The 22698-nt window shown below is 42.1% G+C and overlaps 1 protein-coding gene across 1 annotated transcript in view; it reads right to left on the bottom strand.

Annotated features, from left to right (window-relative positions):
* The window catches only part of GALNT8 (polypeptide N-acetylgalactosaminyltransferase 8), a 65028-nt gene extending 62543 nt beyond the window's left edge, over nt 1–2485 (bottom strand). The window contains exon 1 of the mRNA XM_045364568.2: nt 2228–2485. Within this exon, the coding sequence (XP_045220503.2) occupies nt 2228–2438 (211 nt within the window). The 5' untranslated portion in view covers nt 2439–2485. The remainder of the gene's footprint in view (nt 1–2227) is intronic.
* Nucleotides 2486–22698: the final 20213 nt, after the last annotated feature.

The following is a 22698-nucleotide window of genomic DNA, read 5'->3' as shown; positions in this document are numbered from 1 at the left end:
TGCCAGACTCGGGGTACCTGCCGGGTGGTGTGGGACTGGTTTCCCCAACATATTTGTCTCCATTCAACTTCATAGATGACACCCTGCCTGCTAGGTCAGTTGTTCTCCAGCCAAGAACACTATTACGGCTGCCTGGCTTCTGCCTGAGCAGCGTCAGGTGTGAGGAGTGTGCATGGCAGCTGCCCAGCGGCAGGTAAGTCAGCTGGACACATCTTGTACTGTCTCAGAAGTCAGAAGAATGCTTGCTCCTGCAGCTAGCCCAGGCTGCCTGGCTGAGAGGCTTTTCTCTATATATATCTATGTTTGTTTGGTGTGATGAGTCCTGATGTGAGTCTCTGACATCACATCATTTCAGAGCGAATAAAACGTGGGAGCACCAAGAATAACAAGAAAGGTCTTTGCAAAGAAGGAAAGAGGAGTAAACCAGATGGCTCTGGCTGGCTCCTCATGGCACACTGTGTCCTAGCTGATGGAAAGAATAGCGAGGCTTTGGGTAGAACTCCTGCCATTTTATGGCTTGAGGAGGCTGAGCCAGTGATGAGCCTTGGGAACGGGTGAGAGAGTCCTGGTGTGTCTGGGTGCTCTGGCAAGTACTGAGGGTGGTGCTGGGGTCACCACCCTAGGTACACAGACATCCTCCTGGGGAAGCTTCACCAAGCATATTTGCATGGGCAATGTCCGACCCACCCAGGTAAGCCAGGGCTTGTGGAGCTGACAGTCTTCCCGCTGTTTCATCCACTCTCTTGCCCTGTATCACTCTTCCCTTCATCCCTGTCTGCCTGTCTTTTTCTCTCTCTTTCCTAGATGCACCCACTCATTTATTCATCTATGTAACTTCTATGTATGAATAGAAACGAGTAGTGAATGAGACGTTCATGGAAACAGCCCTTATGAAACTTGCTTTCCATAAAGCTGTACCACAATAAAATATGATGAGTCTTATGAAGGAGGACGTAAAAAGTGCTATGGGTGCCTTAGGCCTCCTCTTCTCTCCTTTTATTCTCTCCTTCTGTCCCATCACACTTTCCCTTTTTTTCTTCTTGTCTCCATACAAACTCTTTCCCTCTCTCCCCGGACTCCCTCACTTCTCTGCTTCTTTCCTGTCCCAGCTCTTTTCTCCTCTGTCATCTCCCTTCTCACTCTCTTCGATCTTTCCCTGATTGCTTCTCTCCCTTCCTTTTTCTCTTCTTGCCTTTCCTTCCACCCGTCTCCCAGCCTCACCCTGAACCCTGACAATGCTCAGTTCTCGTTTTAAAAGACACTTTCCCCAACTTCAGCCCAATGTGCACACACCGGGGCAGTCACATCCCCGCTCACACATAAAACACCTCCCTAGGGGATTCCAGCATTTGATCCTGTTACCTGGGGAGCAGGCGGAAATGGCTGCTTCCCTTGCTGAAGTTGGATGTGCAGGCTCATAAAATTCAGAGGCATTAGAGCTCCATGGTGAGCCGGAATCACAAACAAACCCCAGAATGTGTTGAAATCTTACCCTTAACTTTAAATGAGGAGGTTAAAATTTGGCACAGAGCAGTTTATAGATCACCTTCTGCATCCACTTCACAACCCTGTTAGGTCAGGTGGAAAACTATCATTATTATCATCATCTCCATTTACAGACCAGGAACCTGAGGCTGAGAGAGAGAAGCACTTGCTCAAAGTCACACAACCACAGTGGCACATCAGGATTCGATCTTAGGTCCTCTAACAAAGCTCTCATTAGTTCATGATAGGAGCACACAGCAAAATGGAAGCGAGGCCTTTGCCCTAGAGATTGCCACCTCTCTTGCACAACCCCTACCACACATAGGCCTAAGGACAGGGCCACGCTAGACATCCCTAAGGCCCTTGGGATTCTTATTCTGTCTCGTTGCCTGCATATATGTAGATATAATGACAATGTATGTGCACAAGCCCACACACGTGCTCACCTCCCCCATACTGCTTGCTCTAATTTCCAAGTCTACTCACTTCGCTCTCAATCCCCATCTCCCATCTGAAGGCACGGAATTCAGTGTCAGATGCTTCAATGAGCGACTGAGATGAAAATGTGACCTCTCGCCCATTTTCCCCTCCACATCCCTTTTTCCTAAGTGCCCATAAACACACACACACGCACACGCGTGCACACACACGCACACGCATGCACACACACGCACACGCATGCACGCACACGCATGCACACACACGCACACACACGCCTTCCAGGTTAGCGTTGTAAACTTACTCAGATGCTTCAGTTCCGTCTCCAACTGGGAGAGTCTTCTTATCACTGCCCCGTCGCGCTCGTTCAGATGTAAAGGAAGCTCCTTGTGGAGACCACCCATAAATGGGTTTCGTAAAGTCTCCTTGCTAAAAAATACCAGAAGGAGATTGACAGTAATGGCCAGAGTCAGCCCAATGCAGAGGGCTTTGGAGCGTTTTCTCCAAAACGTCATCTTCTTCCTGGGGCTCGTCCACTCCCTATGGGGTTGAGTGCGTCACTGCCAGAACAGGCTAAGAATCAGAACCAGCCCAGCTTTTGTGGGAAAGAGAGGTGCTGGGGTGCCAGCTGAGTTGGTCTCCCCTGTGTAGACACCTATGGGAAGCCATGGGCGGCCTCTGAGGAGAAAAGTCTCCTTAATGCCTTCATGTATTTATGCCCCGAGACCATAACCGCTCAGCATTCCACAGGTTGCTCAGGGAGATCACACTCCCTTGAAGCAGTGGAATATAATCAAACATCTTGGCTCCTCCTGAAACCTGCTCCCACCCATTTCAGTCCCGATAAGTTGAAGATCTTAAGTAGTTTAGACACACGCCTTTGCTCAAGGAAATTCACAGCAACCGCCACTGCTGTACATCTTATTGAATGACTCATGATTCTCTTTTACTGATTAATCCTTTTCCTCATCCCGTCCTCCCCTTCCCATCTGCCCTAAGAACAAAGAGCTTGTAAACCAATAAATTGGGTGGAGCCCGAGAGCTCTGGAACGGGAGCAAGCCTCCGATGCTCTGGTCCCCTGAACCTGCCTTTTAAACACTTATTCTGTCTCTTTCTAACTCCTTTGTCTCCGCCGGACTCGGGGTACCTGCCAGGTGGTGTGGGACTGGTTTCCCCAACAGCTTTGTCTCCACCCAACTTCATAGATGACACCCTGCCCACTAGGCCAGATGTTCTGCGGCCAAGAACACTATTACAGATGCCTGGCTTCTGCCTGAGCAGCGTCAGGCGTGAGGAGTGTGCATGGCAGCTGCCCAGCGGCAGGTAAGTCACCTGGACACACCTTGTACTGTCTCAGAAGTCAGAAGAATGCTTGCTCCTGCAGCTAGCTCAGGCTGCCTGGCTGAGAGGCTTTTCTCTCTCTATATCTATGTTTGTTTGATGTTTAATGTTCTGTGTCCCTGGAAAAACCACCTGGGAGACTCTGATAGGGCATGTGCGGTCTGGTCCTGTGGGTGTAAGAAGGGGATAAATAGGATGAAAGAGAAATCAAAAAGCGAGAAGTCTCTGCACACTCAGATCCTCGCTTTTTTGGAGAGCCGGGATCTCAGATGTCTTTTTACCTCACTCTACAGGGTTTTGGACACAGTAGGTGTGCAACAAATGCTTGTCCCACAAACTTAAGGAGAGACTTTCTTGCTAGTTCCTGGGACCTCAGGAGGTCCTGCCTAGAAGCAGGTGGAGAGGAGCTGGAGGCAGTGCCCAGGGGTTGAGCCTCAAGGGATGACCCTGATTCACGGGTATCTGTCCTTGCTTGTCGTCTGCACAACTTCATACACTGGGCTTCTACCCTGCTCCAGCTTCCAGTAACTCCTTTGCCTCCACACCCCACACTTATAAGATGTTTTGGATGAATCACCAATGATCATCATTGTAGAAAAAACACTTAAAATTGTTCACCAAGGCTAAAAGTTTTAAGTTCTCAGTCTACTGTCAATCCCGTCAAAATCACAGCTTCCACCCCAGCCTGGCTCTTTGGACTATTTGCTAGGTCCCAAACACAGCACATGGTGACATGTGCTGAGGCAGACGTGGATTAAAGGAAATAAATGCAGCTTTAGGAAAAACAGATAGGATGAAAATGAACAAAATGAAAAGGAATCACTTCTTCTGTTTTGCAGGGATAGAAAATGTCTCCCGGCCTCCCACTTGCAAATTAGACTCAAAACATAGAAAACGCATGATCCAGCCAGGCACGGTGGCTCATTCCTGTAATCCCAGCACTTTGGGAGGCTGAGGCGGGTGGATCACCTGAGGTCAGGAGTTCAAGACCAGCCTGGCCAACATGGCAAAACCCCGTCTCTACTAAAAATAACAAAATTAGCTGGGCATGGTGGCAGGCGCCTGTCATCCCAGCGACTCGGGAGGCAGAGGCAGGAAAATCGCTTGAACCCAGGAGGCGGAGGTTGCAGTGAGTTGAGATCGTGCCATTGCACTCCAGCCTGGGCAACAAGAACAAAACTCCATCTCAGGAAAAAAAAAAAAAAAATGATCCCTTCTCCTTCTAGGACAAGATGAAATACATACATTTATCTTCTTTATTCCTTCCCACTAAGGCAAGTAAAAACTACACATGATATGTAAAACAAACCTAAGAAGACTGAACGGTAGAGAGAAGAGGCAGGCTGACTAGAGATCTCCAGATATCCTAGCTATATTAGGAAATGATGCTGGAGCAGTCAACAATTTGGAAATGCCAATGGGCAGAGACAATAAAAGCCCCAAGAAAAAGCTGCTTTCTCTAACCAAAGAAACAGGAAATGGGAACCCCAGTAACACAGAAAATGTTTAGACAACAACTGCCCTACACCAGCCAAATGCCACTGAAAACCTCGCAGTGCCATGCCTACCCCATCCACAGAGGCCTCGTGGGGAGCCTAGACTTCCAACCTCACCCCAGCTGTGCAGATGGGCCCCTGCACCCCCACCCTCCCCTCCAGGGTGGTGTCAGTGAGGGTCTCTTGGGGAGCCAGCATTTTTGTCATTGTCCCCACGTGATATCAGTAAAGGAACGGTGGCCCCTCCCTTTTCAGCCAGTGTGGTATCAGCAGAGGCCTAATGGGGAACCTGAACTCCCTCCATCGCCCATCAGTAATGAGGCAGCCCTCCCCACCAGGTGTCAGTGGAGGCCAAGCATGGAACCTGGGCTTCCACTCCCACCTGGCAGCGATGAGAGGACATCCCCTGTTCCCCACCAGAACAGTGTACGAAAGGCCTGCTAAAACAGATTTACATAGGATCCAGAGTCTCATAAAATTATATTCAGAATGGCCAAGTGCAATAGGAAATCACTTGTCATATCAACAAACAGGAAAATCTCAACTTGGAAGAGGCTATCAACAGACACCAACACCAGCTGGGCATGTTGGCTCATGCCTGCAATCACAACACTTTGGGAGGCTGAAGCAGGAGGATCGCTTGATCCCAGGAGTTTGAGACCAGCTTGGGCAACCTGGTAAAACCCCATCTCTACAAAAAATACAAAAATCAGGCGGGCAAGGTGGCACATACCTGCAGCCCCAGCTACCCAGGATGAAAAGGTGGGAGGATCACGTGAGCCCAGGAGGTTGAAGCTGCAGCGAGCCATGATTGTGTCATTGCACTCTAGCCTGGGTGACAGAGTGAGACCCTGTCTCAAAAAAAAAAAAAAAAAAAAATTAAAACAGATCCCAACACCAAGATGACAGAGATGCTGGAATTGTCTGACAAGGATTTAAAAGCAGCCATACTAACGAGTGATTATGAACATGCTTGAAACAAATGAAAAAACAGTAAGTCAGCAAGGAAATCAAATGTTTCAGCAAAGATATAGAAACCTCAGGAAAGAAACTCAAGACATAAAAAAGAACCAAATGGAAATTTTATAAATGAAAAATACAATAAACAAAATTTAAAAATCACTGGGTGAGCCTCAACTGTAGAATGACAAGGACAGAGAAAAGAATCAGTGATCTTAAAGATGATATAATAGAAAATGCTCAATCTGACCAACAGATTGACCAACTAACAAAATGCTCAGACTGACCAACTAACAAAAAATAAACCTCAAAGACCCACGGTGAGATTACAACAGATCTAAATTTATGTCATGGGAACCTTAGAAGGAAAAGAGAAAATGTAGGGCTAAACAAGAACGTAAAGAAATAAGGGCTGGCTGGGAACAGTGGCTCATGCCTGTGGTCCCAGCACTTTGGGAGGCTGAGACAGGCAGATCACCTGAAGTCAGGAGTTCAACACCAGTCTGACCAACATGGTGAGACCCCATCTCTACTAAAAATACAAAAAATTAGCTGGGCATGGTGGTGCACACCTGTAATCCCAGCTGCTTGGGAGGCTGAGGAAGGAGAATCACTTGAACCCAGGAAGCAGAGGTTGCAGTGAGCCGAGATCGTGCCACTGCACTCCAGCCTGGGCAAGAAGAGCGAAACTCTGTCTCAAAAAAAAAAAAAAAAGAAAAGAAAAAAGGAAAGAAATGTCCAAAAGTTGGCAAAAGACACAAACCTACAGATTCAAGATGCTGAGCAAACCCCAAATAGGACAAACTCATAGAAATTCATAATCATCTAATGCCCAGATGCATTATAATCAAACTTCTAAAAACTAAAGACAAATGAAAATTCTTAAAAGTAGCAAGAGAAAAATGACACTTACCAGGGAAAAACAATTCAAATGATAGAGTTCTCATCAGAAATCAAGAAGATCTGAAGAAAGTATCACAACTTTTCAAGTGCCGGAAGAAAAGAATGGTCCTTCCTGAATCCTATATCCAACAAAAATATCCTTCAGAAACGAAGAAGAAATCAAGACATTCTCAGATAAGAAAACTAATAGAATTTTTTTCCAGCAGACTTACCTCAAAAGGATGACTACAGAAATTGTTCTAAGTAAAGAAATGACAAAAGAAGGAATCTTGGAACAAGAAAAACAAAAGAACAGTGTTAAAATCTGAGTAAATACAAAAGACTTTCCTTTCCTCTTGAGTTTTCTAAGTTGTGGTTGGCAACCAAAAATCGTAACATTGTCTGCTGTGGTCTGAAAATATATGGAAGAGATATTTAAGACAATTATACTATATATGGGGGAGGGTAAATTAGGGACTTAAATAAGGTAACGTTTCTTTATTTCATGTGGACTGGTAAAATCTTAACACCAGTAGACTGTGTTAAGTTATGTATATACAATGGTGATTAGATAGTTCTAAAGTATCTTGAATGACAGTGTTTGCATATCTACATGTAATATCTACATGTGATAAAATAGCATGGAACTATATACACACAGTATCAATGTCAATTTTCTGCTTTTGCTATTGCACTATAGTTATTCAACTACATATATAATATAGGAGTGTCATCAGCTTCTTTGCTATTGCACTATCGTTACATCTGCAGTTATATATCTTCTTTCTGGGAATACTAGGTGCGCTCTCATGCATCCAATCACTGCTCAGTTATATAGTTATATATACAGTTATATCAATATGATATAGTTAGTCATTGGGAAAAACTGGGTGTAAGAGGTATACAGAACTGCTCCGTACAATTCTTGCAAATTTTGTGAATCTGTAATTCTTTCAAAATTGTTTTCTTTTAAAACAAAGAGATTCCCATCCTGCATAAACTGACCGCTGAAGCAGATCACTTTCCAAAATTACAAAGTCTTTATTAAAAACACACACAAAAATCGTGGCTACCTCTAGAGTTGGCGGGGATTGGAGGACTGAGGGCTAGAGGTGGGAGGAGACTGATTTTCACTGTATAACTTTTTAAATATATTCTACATTTTGTGTCATATTACATGAATTATCCATTAAAAATAAATAAAATAATTTGATCAAACATGGCACCATAATCGGAGCCATTTTATTGCTGTCTAGAATAGGTCAAAGTTAATTCAGCTAGAGAGAATCGCAAATACTCCTCTTCAGTCTCGTGTGCACTTGTCCTTCTACACTAAGAAGCTGATGAGACTCCTCTTCTTGGCAACACTGGGTGCCCTCTCACGCATCCAATCACTGATCAGAACACTGGGGCAGTGTTCTTTCAAAGTTCACTTCATAAAATTCACCCGGGTAGCTTGGTAAAAATGCAGATGTCCAGGCTCTAAGCCAAAAGATCCTATTCTGTAGGTCATTAGGAGACCCAGACACCTGCACTTTCAACAAATCCCTTATATGAATAGGTTTACACCCTGTCCCGAGGGAGTCCACAGATCCATGGGAGAGGGGTTGATTTACAGTTAAAGTCAATGTGCTTACTACCCTGTAGGAGGCCCCAACTTGCACCAAGGGTCACAAAACGGCAAGTGACCAATCTGCCTAGGGATGTGGCATCTTGAAAGCTGAGTGTGCGTGTGTTTGTGTGTGTCAGTTCCTCCAGCAAAGGGAGCATGTGTAAGGAAGGTTATGGGGACAAGAAAGTACAATTTTTTTTTAATTTTAAAAATAATAGGGGCCGGGTGCGGTGGCTCACGCCTGTAATCCCAGCACTTTGGGAGGCCGAGGCAGGTGGATCACGAGGTCAGGAGATGGAGACCATCCTGGCTAACACGGTGAAACCCCGTCTCTACCAAAAATACAAAAAATTAGCCGGGCGTGGTGGTGGGCACCTGCAGTCCCAGCTACTTGGGAAGCTAAGCCAGGAGAATTGCTTGGACCCGGGAGGCAGAGGTTGCAGTGAGCCCAGATCACACCATTGCACTCCAGCCTGGGCGACAGAGCGAGACTCCATCTCAAAAAAAAGAAAAAAGAAAATAGGGCTGGGATCTCACTTTGTTGCCCAGGCTGGTCTCACACTCCTGAGCTCAAGTGATCCGCCTGCCTCAACCTCCCAAATAGCTGGGATTACAGGCATGAGCTACCGTGCCTGGTCACAAATTATTTTAATGAAGATCAAATGGATAAAGGCAGTCAGAATGTGGAGGCAGAGGCGGGCACTGCGATAAGATGGTAAGAGCTGTCTACCTCATTTTTTTTTTTTTATAATAGCAAATAATACTAAGATGACCTAAAGTTTCCATCCACAAACGAATGGTTAAATAATTGACAGTGCATAATAGTTAAGTAAATTATGCCATCTCCACTCCACAGAATATTAGAATATTATGGACATCAAGGAGATACTGTTGAAAAAAGTATAGATTTTAGAGCAAGGTAATAATTCTATTACTTACTAGCCTGGTAAACTAAGGCAAGTTATTTCACTTCTCTGAACCTAATTTACCTTATGTGCAATATGGGGATATATAATACTCTTCTTTCCAGAGCTGTTATGGGATATGGGATAACCTTTGTAACTTGTCTGGCATATTCAATAAACATTAGGTAATTTTCTAAAATTACAAACTCTTTATTAAAAACACACACAAAGTCAGGCAAGATGGTTCATGCCTGTAATCCCTGCACTTTGAGAGGCCGAGATAGGCGGATCCCTTGAGCTCATGAGTTCGAGACCAGCCTAGACATCATGAAAAACCCCATCTCTAAAAAAAAAATACAAAAATGAGCCGGGTATGGTGAGGTTGGGGGAGGAGGGGGCACCTGTAGTCCCAGCTACTCAGGAGGCTGAGGTGGGAGGATGGCTTGAGCCCAGGAGGCACAGGTTGCAGTGAACTGAGATCAAGCCACTGCACTCCAGCCTGGAGCCAGACCTTGTCTCAAAACACACACACACACACACACACACACACACACACACACGCACACACTCTCTCTCTAGTGGTTACCTCTAGAGTTGGCAGGGATTGGAGAACTGAGAGATAGAGGTACGAGGAGACTAATTTTCACTGTGCAATATCACTGATTTTCACTGTGCAATCATTGCTGTGGTTTTTGTTTTAAAATTTTTGAAGGCCATATTGCAACATGGAAAACAGCTTATAATAAAATGCTAAGTGAACCAAAAAAGGCTAGAAAATTGTTGAGCTTTCCAAATGGGGACTTACAGGAATCCTAAATAGTGTCACAGTGCCACTAACAGCTCAAATTTATTGTACCCTTACCACATCTGCTGACATAGGATTCCAAGCTTCTGCAAAGTCTCCTCAAGTACTTCTAAAGGTCCTCAGAGGGGTCTCTGAAGGGGTCCAGCAAGGCTCCAGGTAGCATCTTACAGCTTTCTTTCTCAAGTTTCTCAGCACTCTTGCCTAAGTTGTCTCTCCACCAAATCCTGCAGCCTGTCACAGCCCATTCCTCTGTGGAATACCCAGGCCCCTACTGCCTCAGAGAATGGGCATCTTAGAAGTGCTCTAAACCATGAGACTGTCTGTAACAAAGGTGGAAAAACTTACCCTACTTTTCATGCTCCGTGCAGTTGAGGGTGATGAGCAGCAAAGTCAATGTCTTATAGTCCATTATCTTGTAGTATGTAGTGAAAATGACTTTGAGTATTTACCCACAGACAGCCATTTTGCCCCCTAGGACACAAACCCAACAGAGAACGGCAGGAATGTTAAGTCAGAGATTATCCAAATGTCACCTGCCACACCTAGTCAGAATCACTTTTCGCTCAGGGGATGAGGACATTGTATTTGACCACACTGGTTTGCCTGATTCCGTTCCTTAGCTTGGGTTCTTTCCCAGGAGGCTCCCCAGGTCTTAGTAGACTCCTAGCTGCCTACCCTGCCAGTTGTGCCCACAGGTGACTAAGCCCAAGTAATAAGCATAGCTTAGAAACCAGATGGAAACCTCGCTCCCACTTCAATGCAAGACTGTGGTTACAGCCATGTGTAAAAGAAAACCCAATGCCCAGATTCTCCAATACAAGGAACCAGTGTAACTTTAGAAACATGATTGCTTCTAAAATCTGAAGCAGGCAAAATACAAGATGAACCCAAAGCATTTCATAGTACCAGAAAGTAAGGACAGGCTCAAAAAGCTAAGAGGTGGTGTTGGGGGAAGAGAGATGAAAAAAGGAAAGAAAACTAAAACAAGAAAACCAAACAGAAATACAATTTTTAAAAAGACTAGAAGGAAATATGTCGAAATTGTAGGAATGGTCGTCTTAAGGTAGTTAGACTATAGGCAATTAATTCTCTTTTTCTTTTTTTTATTATTCTGACATGGTCCTATCAGCTTTAAAATGGAAACCATTTATAAATTAGTGATATTTTAAAGTAGAATCGCTATTCGTGGTAGCCATTTGAAAACAGACAGAGGGGAAAGAAGTGATGAAGGAGGAACTGAAGGTCCAGCTTCTGCACCTGTGGGCTTGGTAGTGCCCATAACGGAGGGAGAGAACAAAGGGGAAGAAGAGAGACGAGAGGAGACACCTAGGTCAACTAGGCACATGTTTCATTGGGAAGGCCTCTGAAGATCACATGTGTCCTGCAAGCAAATGGAAAATTGAGTCTCAAGCACTGGAAAGACATCAAGGATAGGGTAGAAAATTTCCTCAGAGGAAATGAACAGAGTTGTGAGAGTAGAAGTGTACTGGAATTAAATACAACAATGGAACATTCAGTAACAGTGGGAAATTTTATGTTTATGTCGTCTTAAATCCTATTAGGGAAAAAAATGGTGATTCAACCGTTAATAATGTATTTCTTTTCTCTCCCTTGCCACAAAAGCCTCTAGTCAGACAGGAGATATTTCAGAAAGGATTACTTTTGTTGATCATTATTCTGATCTTTTGTGGGAGAAACTCCTCCTTCATATTTCATCAGTAGAATTTCTGCACATTCTATTCTTATTTGGGGATAATATGTTCTCAAGAGATTAAGCTGTATTCTTACTAAATCAGTTATAAGTACCTGTACAGAGCTGAGTGTGATGGCAGTCACCCGTAGTCCCACCTACTTGGGAAGCTGAGGTAGAAGGAGTTCAAGACCAACCAGGCAAAATAGCAAGACCCTATCTCTAAAAAATAAAAATTAAAAAAAAAAGACAAGTATTTGTGCAACTTCAGAAGACTCATTCATTTTACAAAGAATAAGATTGGTAATGATGGCTAAATAAAAGCTTATTTATAGATTGTGAGCATGTGATGGAGGGAAAAAAAAGAAATAAATATTTCGTAAGTATCTTCTAAGGGCCATCCAGTGTTAGGTATTTCATACCTGTGATTTCATTTAGTCTTCACCATCACCCTGTGATGAAGGAATTATTATTTTGTTCCATAGGTAAGGAAACTGAGGACAAGAAGGTTCAATAATATTCACTCTAGATCAGGTTGTATCCTTTCCTTTTTAGTGTTTGAGGTCGTATTTCTTGGAGGTTAGTACAGACAGCCTGCATGTAGCTTTTCTTTTGCATATAAATCCACTTCCTAGTGTCCTTCCTGATCACCTGGGTTGGTTACCTATATATTTATCATTGTGCTGCTCTATATATGACACAGATGCAACTGTTTTGACCCCAACTGCTCATCCAGGAGGGGAAAAGAGATAATATGACCCAGGAAGAAATCATAAAGTAAGTTAGTTTCCTGAGTAAAAAAGCTTTCAGGCATAACTCAGTTCAAACATGGTCTTTTCCACAAAAATCAAGAGACTTCGACAAATCTCTCCAACCATCCCAACAGAGGAAAAATAATCATACCGCAGAATTGGACAGCATGATAAGATGTAATGCAGTTGCACATAAAGTACAAAGAGGAATAATCAATGGTGTAGTCAGTATTGTTGCTAAATATTTAACTTTGAGCATCGGCAGAGTGACAGAATTCTTTGTAATTAATTAATCATCCCACGGTACCTACTTTTGAAAAAGAGAATTGACCCAAGGAAAAAGATTATCCTGGAAAACAGGCCAATATAGAATTGCAGAACAAGGCAACAGAAGAGGAGAACTGGAACCAGAACTAAAATATGGGATCTGGATTATTTGTCTTGCTGTTGCTGCTGTTGCTGTTGTTGTTGCGTTGTTGTTTACCATGCCAGGTTATGAGTTTCATTAATGACCTGGCAAGGAAGACTTGGCCACTAGCATCAGAACTACTTTAGAGTAGATACAATGTTTATACAGCCCGTATGTGTCCATGTGATTCACTTTCATAAGCCTCAGTTCTTCGCATGTTATCTGATGGACAATGATTTGAAGCACTGCCTTACCTACCAGCTGCCACCTGCCAGCCAACAGCCCAGTTTCCATTTCATTTAGGCATTCTAGTGAGACTTTAAATAATTCAAGGTAGAACTAATCAGTTTATACGAAAATTGGAAGAAGCACTTAGGGAAAGATACTTTGGAATTTCAGGCAAGTAAAGGAAAAGTGTTTCTATTCCATTCCATTTGCCTATTTGTCTCTTCTTTTGTCAATACCACACTGCCTTGATCATTGTAGCTTTATAAGAAGTCTGAAGGCTGGGCATGGTGGCTCACGCCTATAATCCCAGCACTTTGGGAGGCTGAGGCGGGAGGATCACTTAAGGTCAGGAGTTCAAGCCCAGCCTGGCCAACATGGCGAAATCCTATCTTTACTTAAAAAAATACAAAAAAAATCAGCTGGGTGTGGTGGCACACGCTTGTAATCCCAGTTACTGGGGAGGCTGATGCCGGAGAATCACTTGAACTTGTGGGGTGGAGGTTGCAGTGAGCTGAGATCGCACTATTGCACTCCAGCCTGGGCAACAGGGCAAGACTCCGTCTCAAAAAAAAGAAAAAAAAAAAAAAAGAAGTCTGGAATTCAGGTAGTCTGAGTCTTTCCATTTTTTTTTTTTTTTTTTTTCCTCCATTTAAGTATTGTGTTAGCTAGTCTGGATCTTTTGCTTCTCCATATAAACTTTACAATTAATTTCTCGATATCCACAAAATAAATTGCTGGGATTTTTATTGGGATTGCATTAAATCTATAGATCAAGTTGGAAAGAATGCAAATCTTTGTACTGAATCTTCCTATCCATTAACTTAATTTATCTCTCCATTTATTTAGTTGTTCTTTGATTTGTTTCATCAGAGGTTGTAGTTTCCCTCACATAGATCTTGTACGTATTTCACTGGATTTATACCTAAGTATTTCTTTCTTGGGGTGTGATAACATAAATGGTGTTATGATTTTTATTTCAAATTCCAACTGTTCATTGCTGATATATATGAAAGTGGTTGAGTTTTGTCTATTAATCTTGTCTCCTACAAACTTGCTGTAATAACTTCTCAGTTCCAAGAGGTTTCTGTTGGTTCTTTGGGATTTTTCTACAAAGACAGCTTATATCATCTGTGAGCAAAGACAATTTTATTCTCCTTCCCTGTGCTCCTTTTATTTCTTGCTCTTTTTTATTGCTTTACTTCCGGTACAACGTTAAAAAGAAGTGGTGAGAGGAGATATCCTTTTCTTGTTTCCCATCTCAACTGAAAACCTTCTAGTTTCTCACCAGTAGGTATCATGTTAGCTATAGTTTTTTGGAGATGTTCTTTATCAAGTTGAGGAAGTTCCTCTCTAATCACAGTTTGGTAAGTGTTTTGATCATGAATGAGTGTTGGAATGTTGTCAAATGCTTTTTCTGTACCTATCCACAGGATCATGTGATTTTTCTGCTTTAACCAGTTGATGTGATGGATTATATTACTGATTTCCAGAGGCTAAGCCAGCCTTGCATACCTGGAATAACTCCCATTTGGTTGTAGTGTTTAATTCTCTTCCTACATTGTTGGCTTCAATATCCTAATATTTTGCTGAGAATTTTTGCATTTATGTTCATGAGAGATATTGGTCTGTACTTTTCTTATAATGTCTTTTGTCTGGTTTTGGTATTAAGGTAATGCTAGCTGCAAATAATGAGTTAGAAAGTATTTCGTCTGCTTCTGTCTTCTGAAAGAGACTATGGATAATTCGCATAATTTCTTCCTTTAATTTTTGGTAGAATTCACCAGCAAATTGATCTGAGCCTTGTGCTTTCTATTTTGGAAGAATATTGATTACGGATTCCATTTCTTAAATAGATAGAGTCTTATTCAGATTGTCTATTTCTTTTTATATGTTTTGGCAGATTGTGTTTTTCAAAAACTTGGTCATTGAAAGCTCATTGTTGTTTGTATTAAAACAAAACAAAACAAATAATCAAAAAAGTTGGTCCATTTTATCCAGGTTGTCAAATTTGTGGGCTAGTTATTCCCAGAAATAAAGTATTCTTTTATTTCTTTTTTTTTAAATGTCTGTGGATCTGTAAAGGATGTCTCATCTTTCATTTCTGATTTTAGTAATTTGTATCCTGTCTCTCTCTCTCTCTTTTTTTTTTTTTTTTTTTTTTGTTTGTTTCATTTCTCACTAGAGGCTTATTGACTTAATTGATCTTTTCAAAGAATCAGCTTTGGGTTCACTGTTTTTTCTCTTGATATCCTGTTTTCAATTTCATCGATTTCTAATTTTTATCATTTCTTTTCTTCTGCTTGCTTTGGATTTAATTTGCTCTTCTTTTTCTAGTTAAGCTCAGATTACTGATTTTAGATCTTTCTTCTTTTCTAATATACACATTCTATGCTATAAATTTTCCTCTAAACATTACTTTCACTGCATTTCATAAATGTTGACATGTTGTATTTTCATTTAGTTCAAAGCATTTTAAAATTTCTCTTGAGATCTCTTTTTTGACCTGTGCCTTATTTGGAAGTGTTTTGTTTAATCGTCACATGTTTTTAGATTTTGCAGATACCCTTCTAGCTTAATTTTATTGTGGTCTGACAGCGTATATTGCATGATTTCTATTCTTTCGAACTTGTTAAGGTGCGTTTTGTTGTCCAGAATGTGGTCTATCTTGGTGAATGTTCCATGTGAGCTTGAAAAGAATCTGTATCTTCTGTTCTTGGATGAAGTATTCTACACATGTCAATTACATTCAGTTGATTGATGGTATTACTGAGTTCAACTTATGTCCTCACTGATTGCCTGCTGAATCATTACTGATAGAGTGATGCAGAAGTCTCCAACTATAGCAGTGAATTCATCTATGTCCTCTTTCAGTTCTTTCAGTTTTTGTCTCACATGTTTGACGCTGTTATTAGGTGCATACGTAGTAAGCTTTGTTACAGCTTCTTAAACTATCCATGCCCCCTGTTATCAAAATATTCCCTCTATTTTTGTTTGTCTGAGAAAGTATTTATTTCTCCTTTACTTTTGAAGGACAATTTCACAAAATACAGAATTCTAGGCAGATGGATTTTTTTTTTTTCTCTCAATACATTAAATATTTCACTTCACTCTCTTCTTGCCTCCATGGCCTCTGAGGTTAAAGTCAAAGGTAATTCTTATGTTTGCTCCTCTATAAATAAGGTCTTTTTTAATCCTCCTGGCTTGTTTCAATATTTTTTCTTTATCTTTGATTTTCTGGAGTTTAAGTATGAAATACCTAGGTGTAGGTTTTGGCACTTATCCTGCTTTGTACTCTCTGAGCATCCTGAATCTGTGGTTTGGTGTCTGACATTAATTTGGGGAAATTCCAAGTCATTATTGCTTCAGGCATTTCTTCTATTCCATTCTCTCTTTATCCTCATTCTGGTATGTTCATTACACATACATTACACCTTTTATAATGGTCCCACAGTTTTGAATATCCTGTTTTTTTTTTAATCTTTTTATCTTTGTCTTTTAGTTTTAAAAGTTTCTATTGATACACCCTGAAGCTCAGTTTTTTTTCTCATCCAAGTCCAGTCTACTAATAACCCCCTCAAAGGCATTATTCATTTCTGTAACAGTGTTTTTGATCTATAGCATATCTTTTTATTCTTTCTTAGAATTTTGATATCTCTGCTTATATATTAGTCATCTATTTTTGCATGCTGTCTACTTTGATCGTTAGTGAAATTACCACATTAATCATGGTTATTTTAAATTCCTAGTCTGAAAACTCCAACATCCTTGCCATACCTCAGTCTGGTGCTAATGTTTGCCTTCTCACCTCAAACTGTGTTTTTTGCCTTTTCAAATTCAATTTTATTTTACCCCATAGGTGGGACAGGATGACTAAAGGTGGCTGGAGTTGGATATCTCTCTCCTCCCAGGTCACTTAGACTCTGACAAAACTCCCAGGTCAGGTTAGGCTCAGGCTTGTTAAGAATAATAGAATAGTCCGCCTGTAATCCCAGCACTTTGGGAGGTGGAGGTGGGCGGATCACAAGGTCAGGAGATCAAGACCATCTTGGCTAACATGGTGAAACCCCGTCTCTACTAAAAACACAAAAAAATTAGCCAGGCATGGTGGTGGGCACCTGTAGTCCCAGCTACTCGGGAGGCTGAGGCAGGAGAATGGTGTGAACCAGGGAGGCGGAGCTTGCAGTGAGCCAAGATCGCACCACTGCACTCCAGCCTGGGAGACAAAGACAGAGGGAGACTCCGTCTCAAAAAAAAAAATAGAAGAAGAAGAAGAAGAATAGGGTTGTCTAGCTTACTTCAAAATGTCTGCTTTTCTCCCACTCCTGCCAGAGCGTAAGGGGCTGTTTGAGATTCACTGTGAGAACCTGGTTCAGCTCCTAGAGGTAAAACTCATAAAAATGTATGTGGTCCCCTAATATCTGACAGCCCTGGAGATTTTAACTCTCAGACTTGTCCACACTGAGTCTCCAGCAATTCATCCACTGCAGTTTAGATTTTCCTATCCCAGTACAGGTCCCCTCATAGGTTTCTGCTTGCGGGTTTGAGACAGACACTGCCCGTCTGTCTCTCCCATTTTGGTGGCAGTGGTTTGCCCTATGGGCTCAAATTTCTGAGAGAAATTTGAATAAGAAGAGCTGTTGATTTTCACTTTGTTCATTTTTTTTTTTTTTTTTCAGATGGAATCTTGCTCTTGTCACCCAGGCTGGAGTGCAATGACACGATCTCAGTTCACTGCAGCCTCTGCCTCCCGGGTTCAAGTGATTCTCCTGCCTCAGCCTCCCGAGTAGCTGGGACTACAGGTGCCCACCACCATGCCTGGCTAATTTTTGTGTTTTTAGTAGAGACGGGATTTCTCCATGTTACCCAGGCTGGTCTCAAACTCCTGACTTCATGATCCGCCCACCTCAGCCTCCCAAAGTGCTGGGATTACAGGTGGACCACTCTATTCTTCTTAACAAGCCTGAGCCTAACCTGACCTGGGAGTTTTGTCAGAGCCTAAGTGACCTGGGAGGAGAGAGATATCCAACTCCAGCCACCTTTAGTCATCCTGTCCCACCTATGGGGTAAAATAAAATTGAATTTGAAAAGGCAAAAAACACAGTTTGAGGTGAGAAGGCAAACATTAGCACCAGACTGAGGTATGGCAAGGATGTTGGAGTTTTCAGACTAGGAATTTAAAATAGTCATGATTAATACGGTAATTTCACTAACGATCAAAGTAGACAGCATGCAAAAATAGATGACTAATATATAAGCAGAGATATCTAAATGATTGTTAGGACAGGATGATGACCCTTAAGCTTCTCACATGTTGAACCAGAAATTACACATCCAATCTGTTTTGGAAAACAAAATCTTGTTGGAATACATAAATGAATGAGTAGTTGTGACAGAGTCCTTATGACCCAGAAAGCCAAAAATATTTACTATCTGGTCTGCCACAGAAAACACTTGCTCTCCCCTGGGCTACATTAGATAAAAAGGCAAGGCTCAACTATATTCTGCTTACAATAGACTTTTTTAAATTTTATCTTTTCTTACCAACTTTTATTTTGGGTTCAAGGGTGCATGTGCAGGTTTGTTATATGGGTAAATTGCATGTCACAGGGGTTTGGTGTGCAAATTATTTTGTCACCTAGATAATAAGCCTGGTACCCAATAGGTAGTTCTTTGATCCCCACCAAGAGGCTCATCTTAAATATAAGACACAAGTGTGTCAAAAGTAAAAGATTTTTAAAAGAAATACCAAAAAAAAAAAAAACAAAACCTACTAAGGATAAGAAAATTGGTGTGGTTATATTAATATCAGACAAGAAAGACTTCAAACAAGTCGTATTATCAGAGATAAAGAAGTAATTTGTATAATAATAAAAAGACCAATTATGTCAATAGGACATAAAAATCCTAAATGTATACATAGCTTGATAACCTTCAGGCCACATTTGACGATTTACTTAAGAGTCTTTCTTCTTTTGTTTTTTTCAGACGGAATCTCCCTCTGTCACCCAGGCTGGAGTGCAATGGTACAATTGGCTCACTGCAACCTCTGCCTCCCAGGTTCAAGTGATTCTTCTGCCTCAGCCTCCCTAGTAGCTGGGACTACAGGTGCGCACCACCACGCCCAGCTAACTTTTGTATTCTTAGTAGAGACGGGGTTTCACCATGTTGGCCAGGCTGGTCTTGAACTCCTGACCTCATGATCCACCCTCCTTGGCCTCCCAAAGTGCTGGGATTACAGGCGTGAGCCAACATGCTCGGCCAACAGTCTTTCAAAATAACCCACCTTGGGAAGGTCCTATGGTGACATTCTGTCCTTGAATAAAGAATCTTACCATGAGTTCCGCAAATTATTGATGCAATGATTGATGCATAACCTACTGGCATTGAAAAGGATGCTGATTTATTGCTGAATCATGAAGTTTTACTGATGGTCTTGCATGTAGACATTTTAGCCTGTATGTTGTAATGTGTATTCAATGATTGTAACCTTTGTATTGAACCCTCTAATGAAAAAGGACAAGTATGTCAGGAGTCCTCCTCCCTGCTCCTAAATTTTTCTATAAAAGCCTTCCAGTTTGTAACAGACTCCAGAACATGAGCAACTTCGTTGGTGTGTTTTCCCAAGTCAATCCTTACATTTGGCTTCCAATAAACCTTTATCAAATTATTTCTGCTGGCTAGGCACAGTGGCTCATGCCTGTAATCCCAGCACTTTGGGAGGCTGGGGCAGGAAGATTGCTCGAGCCCATGGGTTTGAGATCAGCCTGGGCGACATAGTGAGACCCCATCTCTATTAAAAATAAAAAAAATAAAATAATATCTGCCTCAACAGCCCTCACTTAAGTCAACAGCCACATAACAGAGCATCGAAATACATGAAGCAAAAACTGACAGAACTAAAGTTAGATATACATATCTACAACTGTGGAGAGAATAATGGACAAAAAAATAGAACAAAAAGTAAATCTATTTATTAGTTTCCTATTGCTGTGTAACAAATCATCACACAGTTGGTGGCTTAAAATAACACAGTTTTGAATATCAGAAGTCTGGGCAGTCTCAGGTGGGTTCTCTGCTGAATGTTTATGGAGGCCAAAATCAAGGTGTCAGCTGGCCTGGGGTTTTATCCGTAGTATCTGGGGAAGAATTTGTTTACAAGGTCATTCAGGTTGTTGGCAGAATGCAGTTCCTTGCAGTTGTAGAACTGAGGTCCCCAGTCCCTTGCTGGTTGTCAGGCAGGGCTGCTCTCAGCTCCTAGAAGCAACCTGCATTCCTTGCCACCTGGCCCCCTCCCTCATCAAAGTCTGCAACAGTAAATTACATCCTCCTCATGCTCAGAGCCCCTCTGACTTCCTCGTCAGCTACTAGTCAGAGAAAACTATTTGCTTTTAAAGGAATCATACGAATGTAGCAAGTCTACTCAGACAATCTACTTATCTTAAGGTCAACTTAGTAACCTTAATTGTATCTGCAAAATCCTGTTTTGCCATATAACATAATATAATCATGAGAGTAATATCAAGGAGTGGGGATCATAAGGCCCATCTTAGAATTCTGTCTACCACAGTGATGATATAGATCTGAACAACATAATCAACATGGCTTAACTGGTGTTTCCAGAACAGTCATTCACAAAGTTAAGCACAGACCTACACTACGATCCAGCTATTCCTCTCCTAAACAATAAAGACTTTTATATGAATATTAATAAGATTGCAGAATTAACAAAATAAAAGATTCTAATGATACAATTAAAGCATGTGTCTTTTCAGAATGAGAAAAATAAAGGCAATGAGAAACTCCAGAAAAAAAAAAAAAGTTCCTTTTCTGAAATCACTGAAGAAATGTGAGAGAGCCAGAGAGGCTGCTAAATAAATGAAACGATTTCCTGGTATTTGCTTTCTCTTTCTCCTTCCTTGGAACCCTGAGCTCTTAGCTACAGACTTTGGACCAGGGATAGCCCAGATAGGACCAGTTTCATCCAGTGCTGGGATGGTGTACATCATTAGGGCAGGAAGAGGGATTGTGAGAGGAGCATCCACAGATGACAAGGGGCTCTGTGCATGTGCGGTAGTGGTGGTGGCAGGGGGGCGGGTGGTGGTGGGGGTGGTGGTGGGGGTGGTGGTAGTGGTGGTGGAGTGAGTGAAGACTGCTATTTCTATGAAGGACTGGAGGCAGCCTGGGCTGTGGATGCTTCTGCGGCAGCTGTTGCTATTGCTGTAACTTGTGTTAGACGTTCCTAATGTTGCCACAGTGAGCTTATTTGGGAGGCAGGGAGAGAAATGTGTTCAAAAACTTATTTTGAGGTTTTGTCATACTTCTGTCTCTCTGGGAATAGACTCCCATCCATCCCTCTGGGGCTTTAACATATACATTTTCTCACACCTTTTCAGGACGATAGCCAAAGTAAGAAACAGCCTGTCATGCATATTTGTTAGGCGTGTGCATCTATGTACATAGTTCGTATCTTGGCTTGATCGTGAATGTAGCTGATTTATTCAGACAAGTGATGGCATGACCCTCCAAACTGGTGGGGTGGCTGCACTAAAGGTTCTGTGCTTCAGGGCTGAGGCGGATCCTGGGAAAGAGCCTGACCCTCCTTCCCAGTGTTCCTTCTCCCACCCCAACACAGTCGCAGATGAAGCCTGTCTGGCCATCCTTCCCTTTCCTGGGCAGTTTGCCATTAGGAAACTCGGCTGCCAGTAACTAAGACTAGTTCTACCTTTCCAAGGAGCTTGGCTTTTTATGCCGAGTGCTCTAAGCCAGTAGCTTTTCCCACCATGCTCTGAGAAGCTCTAAGGACTCCACACAGATGCAGTGGGGATGATGTAAGGGTCAGAAGGGGAACAAGGAGTCAGCAGAGCACTGAGGCTTCTATGCTCTGCACTGTTTCCTGCATCTACCAGAGTATCCTGCTCTTATCTGTTTCATACATAAGCTACCAGAAAAGGAAGATTTCAACTGAAGAAAGTGTTAGACTGCTAAAAAAAATAATAATAAAAAGAAAGGAAGGAAGGAAGCAAGGAAGGAAGGAAGGGAAGAAAGAAGGAAGGAAGGAGGGAGGGAAGGAAGAGAGAGAGGGAGGGAGGAAGGAAGGAAGGAAGAGAAAGAGAGAGAAAGGAAGGAAGGGAGGAAGGAAGGAAGGAAGGAAGATTAAATCAATACTTTCTAACGTTTGAAATGTGTATTAACTAATATGCTACATGGGAGAAAATCCCTCATTGTCATTTAAATTTGCATTTCTTTGGTCACTAATTAGGTTTGCCTTTTTCACAGGTGCATTAGTCAAATACCTTTCTGCTTTTTTAGTATTTCCATGTTCCGCAGGCTATTTCTTAAAGTCAACCCTCAAAGTTTTGATTTTATCTTCTTCCCCTTATAAATCTGCTTCTTTTCCAATGTTCCACGCCTTGGTCAATGGTACCACCTGCCAGCAAGGTTCCCAAGCCAAGAACTTCTGAAGCATCTGTGATTCTTCATCTTCCACATCCGCTTTATCACCAGAAGCACGCATTCAACTTTCTAAATATGCCTCAAACCGATCCACGTCTTTCTATCCACTCTTCTGAGCTATCATCAGGTCTTGCTTGAATGACTTCCCCAGATCCAGCCGGTCTCCCGCCTCCAGCTCTGCCCCCTTCTGACTTCCTTTACGTGGTACAATCAGAGAGATCTTTCTAAAACACAAATCTGC

Source organism: Macaca fascicularis, chromosome 11 (assembly GCF_037993035.2).
Source record: "Macaca fascicularis isolate 582-1 chromosome 11, T2T-MFA8v1.1".
Classification (NCBI taxonomy): Eukaryota; Metazoa; Chordata; class Mammalia; order Primates; family Cercopithecidae; genus Macaca; species Macaca fascicularis.
Note: the sequence above shows the minus strand (reverse complement) of the source record. Positions and strands in the feature narration are given on the sequence as shown.